The sequence below is a fragment of the Neltuma alba genome, unplaced genomic scaffold (assembly GCF_004799145.2).
Source record: "Neltuma alba isolate B1F8T4 unplaced genomic scaffold, ASM479914v2 tig00012629_pilon, whole genome shotgun sequence".
NCBI classification, from domain to species: Eukaryota; Viridiplantae; Streptophyta; class Magnoliopsida; order Fabales; family Fabaceae; genus Neltuma; species Neltuma alba.
Window position 1 is genome coordinate 293,599 of NW_021637069.1, and position 5,767 is coordinate 299,365.

Consider the following 5,767-nt stretch of genomic DNA (forward strand, 5'->3'; position numbering starts at 1 on the left):
AACTAAACTAAAATGTCTTTGCCCCCTTCAACCCAACGGCAATCATGGGCCCATGAGATATAAAATGGTCCCGTTTCCTGGCTCCAGTATATTCCGTCCATGTAGGCCGAAATATTGAGGAAGGCCCAAACTAAAGTTCAGCAGTTTGAGAAATGAATATGGAAAAAAATTAAATGTGTTGCTTGCCGAAATTACCCTTAACACACAATCAATGTAAATATTTTTAAAAAATTATAAATTTGGGAGACAAAGGGTATTAAAATCTTATATTTAAGGATAAATCTAACCCAACTAATTCTAATGTTAAAAACAAGAGATGGTAATAATGACAACAACAACCACAATGAGGACGACCTTATTATTATTTGAAATTTTTTCATTTTGTAACAGTAAAATTTTGAAGTACTCAAATACTAGGGGACAATTATGTGTCTGGGGGAGTAGTTGATACGATATAAAATGCAACCACATGAGGGAGTTAGATTGTTATTAGTTTGTTATTAGGGTGTTCATATCATTAATGTAGTCAAGGCTGACATCTTGCCAAAGTTTTTGTAACTTGGTGACATTTGTGCTTTTCTGTGAGTGAGAAATCACAGGCTTAATTTCGTTTGTAATACTCTTTCGATCCTTAATATAGGACTTAATTGTTGAGTTAGTTTTGGTTCTAAATATAAGACCCATTTCTCATGTTTGTCAATTTTCTCTAAATTACCTCTATGGATACTCCCTCAACCATAATTAAGCAGAAGAGGAATAGGGGGTATTAAGAAAGATGATTATGGTATTTTAGGAAAAATGTGTCACATTTTTTATAATTAACTAACTTACCTAACTTTCTTAATCTAATCAAATTAGTTAAATGGGTCTTATACTAAGGATCGGAGGAGTATCAAATTGCAAGTGCCTATCTCTTTAATTGAAAAATGGGGGCTGTCATCCTAGCCATCTTGTTTATAAATGAGAATATTTGTGACATAAGAACTGCTTGCTTAGGGATGTAAAGATTTTAGATTGGATAATCAAGTGAATTGCGGAGAAATGTGATGACTCAAAACGTGTAATTTAAATATGTTTTGAAATTCATTTAATTTTTTTTGAAAATACGTAGAAACATTAAAAAAAAAGGATATACTCCTGTGTTATGTGATATTTGACTCATATATTATATTGAGTATTGATTGATACTATACTCTTTTATATTTTTGCATCTAATAAAATAATTAAAAAAGTTACAACAGAGAATGGAAAAAGAAACGATATTTATCATTTTTACCATGACCCAGGACCTCATTTTTAAAGGATGATAACTCCTTTTATTACAACCAATGCATGTTTGTACAGTATTTATCATATTCATATAATTATAGGGTTAAGGTATAGCAGATAATTTTATTGTTAGAACTGCTTGTTTTCCCCCCTATCAACCAACGGACTGTATATATTCTAATTAAGCTAATTTTTCACCAATGTAATCAAAATATCATATTAATTAGTTATTTATATAATTGTAAAAATTTAAAATATATATTTGTTTTTAAAATAACAAATTTTCTTTTTTATAATACAAGTATATAAATTAATTATTTACAATTCAACAAAATTAATCAATATATAAATATGTAGTTAAATTATTTTCATGACTCTTCTTAGAATTTACGTTAAAGTAGTGTTAAGCAATAGATTTTAAATTGTTGGTTCATGCATACTCCATAATATTTTATAGACAACGAAGTTGAATAATTTATTTTATTACGTAGAAGGGTTTGAAAATGATACGAGTACTAATTTATTTTATCTCTTGTTAAACCTAAAACACCAAGAGAGGTAATTATTTATTTTTGTTACAAAAAATAGTAAAATAGAGGACATGAGGTGGTCGATCTCTCTCATGTTCTTTGATTGAATACCGAAAATGACAGAGCGAACTAGACTTTCAAAGAAAGATAAGCATCTTTCTTCTTCGTTTCTTGTTTGGTACTCGAAGAAGTCACCGAGAAATGTGCAGAGCTATTCGGTGATCGGCACTGGAAGCCTCAATTGCGAAGCGAAGGAAGTGATTGGTTGTTAAAGCATGAGGTGGAGTAGATAGCACAAGGATCATCGAGGAGGAACCATCAAGATGTATGCACGAGCGGTTCTTTCTTTCGTTTTTGTGTTTCTACTCCTATTCTCTTACTCAATTTTCATAGGGACTTTGGACATTCGATCTTACTTCAACCCTCTGTCGAAGTTGCCGGTTGTTTCACCCGGTCCATGTGCACCTGAACCGCCTCTCCGGGTTTACATGTATGATCTTCCCCGTCGATTCAATGTTGGCATGCTCAATCGCCGGAGCACGGAGGAAGCTCCGGTTACCGCCCGGGATTGGCCGCCATGGCCCAGGAATTCTGGGTTGAAAAGGCAACACAGCGTTGAGTACTGGATGATGGGCTCGCTTCTTTATGAAGGAGGAGGAGACTATAGAGAGGCGGTAAGGGTTTCGGATCCGGAAATGGCAGATGTGTTCTTCGTGCCTTTTTTCTCCTCATTGAGTTTCAATACGCATGGCCATAATATGACGGATCCGGCTACTGAGATTGATCACCAATTACAGGTACTACTTCGTTCCAACTTCGGCGACATGTTGCTTTCCTTGTTTCTGGAAGTCTTGTTATTTCTTTCAGTTAGTTCACAATAATATGTTTTTGGTATATAATGCTTGCTTACTAACTCATTGAATATGTTGTGTCCGCGAAGTGTGCATTCAGTGCCGTGGATAATTTTTGTTTTGTAATTGTATGTGGGTGATCGAGATTCTTCCAATTGTTCTGATAGGCTAGCTAATCACTTTTATCAAGTTGTTAATTATTTCTCAGCTAGTCAAATGCTAAGAGATTTTCGGCTATTAACTCTCAAGTGATTATGCCTGAGTTTATACTTTGAAACACAGGGTACTGGCAATTCGTTTGATAAATACTTCATCTTCTATTTGTCAAGTGATCTGAGTATGTGATTCTGATCTATAGATCCTTGAATGTTCTATCGATGGGAATCCACATTATTAGGAATAATGATCCAGATTATATATGACTTCTCGGTCCCCTCTCTCCCGACCTCCTGAGCCCAATGTGCATTTTTCTTTATGAATAATTCTGCGGTTGAAGTTAATAAGGGCTTGTTTCTGGTGTCAGATTGATTTAATTGACTATTTGTGGCAATCCAAGTACTGGAAAAGGTCTGGAGGTCGAGACCATGTTATTCCAATGACACACCCCAATGCATTCAGGTTCCTGCGTGATCATGTGAATGAATCTATTCAGGTTGTTGTAGATTTTGGCCGCTACCCCAAAAATGTGTCTAATTTGAGGAAAGATGTGGTTTCCCCATACGTGCATGTGGTGGATTCATTTGAGGACGATGAATCTCCAGATCCATATGAGTCTCGTACAACACTGCTTTTCTTCCGTGGGAGGTTATTCAGGAAGGATGTATGTCTGGCCTAAAACCTCATTGATAGAATAACAATCTCTCTTGAAATTCCTTGAAAAACTGATTTTGTGGGCTCTCTGATACTGCAGGAAGGCATTGTGCGCGTTAAGCTAGCAAAGATATTATCTGGCTATGATGATGTTCATTACGAGAGAAGTGTTGCTACTGGTGAAAACATTAAAGCGGTAAGCAGTTTAGTTATGCAGCATTGTTACTGAACAACACTCTTCACACTCGCTTGTCTCAACAACAACTCCCCTCCCCCCAAAAAGTAAAAGTATATAGAAGAAAAAGTTAAAGAACTCTTTAGACATTAGATCTCTTAAGTATTGTGAAATCAATGTTTTGGGCAACTGATCCGATTGTCTGTGGAGAGTTTCTTTTTTTTCTTTTTTTTTTTTGGGGGGGGGGGGTTGAGAAATTTGGATGCATGAGGTGCATTACTCTTTGTAATTGGTATATCTCTGAAACGATTCTTTTGTCATTGTTTTTTTATCTTTTTTCCTCATCTTCAGTGGGGAATGGTGTGGGTAAGCCAACCATTTCATATAGTTAAAAATTTACCAAGATGCTACCTTCTCATCTTTGTCACTCAAGGAAGAGGAACAGTGGAAAAAAACCAGATATTCTGGATTACTCAATAGGCTCCTATCAATCACATTGTTTCTCTCTGCATAATATCTCCAAAATGCTCACTGAGACTACTTCATTGTTGAGATATAATTTTCTTTTGACAAACATGTAATGTTTCCAAAGGTAATCATGCAGAACACAAAACTTACTACTGAGCAAATCTCCGATTAATGAAAGAGTAGCAAGTCTAGACATATAGATTTAAATTTTTCCTCTAGCGCTAAAAACAGTCCTGAGCAAATCTCCGATTGATGAAAGAGTAGCAAGTCTAGACATATAGATTTACATTTTTCCACTAGCGCTAAAAACAGTCATGTTATCCCAGTAGTGCATGCTACATTTTCATTTTTCAGCCAAAAAAAAAACTCCATTTTGAGGATGTAGATCTCAAAACTTTCTTGGTAATCTGACCAGATAGATTACAATATCTATTTTTTCCCCTTTTGCATCTTGTTCTCTTTCTAATTGTTCTTTATCATATGAAGATCATTGACCATAGTGCTCCTTTATGCTCTGCCTCTATTACAACAGTCATCTAAGGGGATGCGTTCTTCAAAGTTCTGTCTGAACCCAGCTGGAGATACACCTTCATCTTGTCGTCTATTTGATGCCATTGTGAGCCACTGTGTTCCTGTCATTGTGAGTGATCAAATTGAGCTCCCATTTGAGGATGAGATTGACTACACTCAATTCTCGTTGTTTTTCTCTTTCGAAGAGGCATTAGAGCCAGGCTACATGATTGATAAGCTTCGTAAATTTCCAAAGGAAAAATGGGTAGAAATGTGGAGGAAGTTGAAAAACGTATCCCATCATTATGAATTCCAGTATCCGCCCAAAAGGGAAGATGCTGTGAATATGTTGTGGAGACAGGTGAAGCACAAACTTCCCAAAGTCCAACTCTCTGTTCATAGAAGCCGGAGGTTAAAGATACCAGATTGGTGGAAGCGGAGATGATCTTTGGAGCCGGCTTTGTTGACTGTATACATTCGCATCCAAGTTAGGGACAACCCTTGGCAGGGAAGATACCATTAATACGACCCGTGTGAACTCAATTTTTTATAATGAAGATTTTGATGCCATTTTTAATCTGTGATCTATTTTGGTAATTGATCTTTGATGGGTGTGACGCATTTGCCTCGCTGAAAAGCCTAATACTCGTCAGCGTTCATCATGCCAATTTTGCAGACGTTGCTCCTCCTTCATCTTCTTTTTGAGTGTCTTAGCTGAAGGTGGACTCTGTAGTTTTTACTTTTTACAAGTGAGAGTATGCTCAATTGAATTTGAAGCTTTAACCAAATTGCAGGGCTTTCAAGTATGGGATTTCCGGCCGCAGAATGAAGCTGGCCTCTGGCTTTTTAAGTCCGAAGGTTTAAGGAAGACGCATTTCTATTGCTGAGGCTGAACGATTGAGATTTTCTATAGAATAGCAGTGACAATGGTATATCTGATTGAAGATGATTTTTTTTTCAACAGTTCGCAAGTCTATTTGTATTTGTATTTTTAAAATAGTAGAATTCTAATAAATCTAATGTACTAAAAGCTCAAGTAGAAATCGTAAAACCTTTCAAGAGTTGAATTTGGAAAGACCAATCGCGAAAAATCTCCATGAATCTGTGTGCAAGATTCAGTGGAATTTGAATTAGGAGGGGGAAAAAGGCTTATC

The 5,767-nt window shown here is 36.0% G+C and overlaps 1 protein-coding gene across 3 annotated transcripts; it reads left to right on the top strand.

The window, feature by feature from the left end:
• The first annotated feature begins 1,946 nt into the window (after window positions 1-1,946).
• On the top strand, window positions 1,947-5,543 carry LOC114729349 (probable arabinosyltransferase ARAD1). Of its 3 annotated transcripts, XM_028916346.1 has the most exons (5): window positions 1,950-2,124; window positions 2,193-2,596; window positions 3,174-3,470; window positions 3,561-3,656; window positions 4,636-5,401. In XM_028916346.1, the coding sequence occupies exons 2-5, from the start codon at window positions 2,288-2,290 to the stop codon at window positions 5,056-5,058; spliced, it is 1,125 nt and encodes a 374-aa protein (XP_028772179.1). In that variant the 5' UTR covers window positions 1,950-2,124; window positions 2,193-2,287; the 3' UTR covers window positions 5,059-5,401. The 3 variants fall into 3 exon arrangements, with proteins under 3 accessions (XP_028772180.1, XP_028772179.1, XP_028772177.1); XM_028916347.1 differs by lacking the exon at window positions 4,636-5,401 and adding an exon at window positions 5,408-5,543 and having other exon boundaries at window positions 1,947-2,596; XM_028916344.1 differs by having other exon boundaries at window positions 1,950-2,596.
• Window positions 5,544-5,767: the final 224 nt, after the last annotated feature.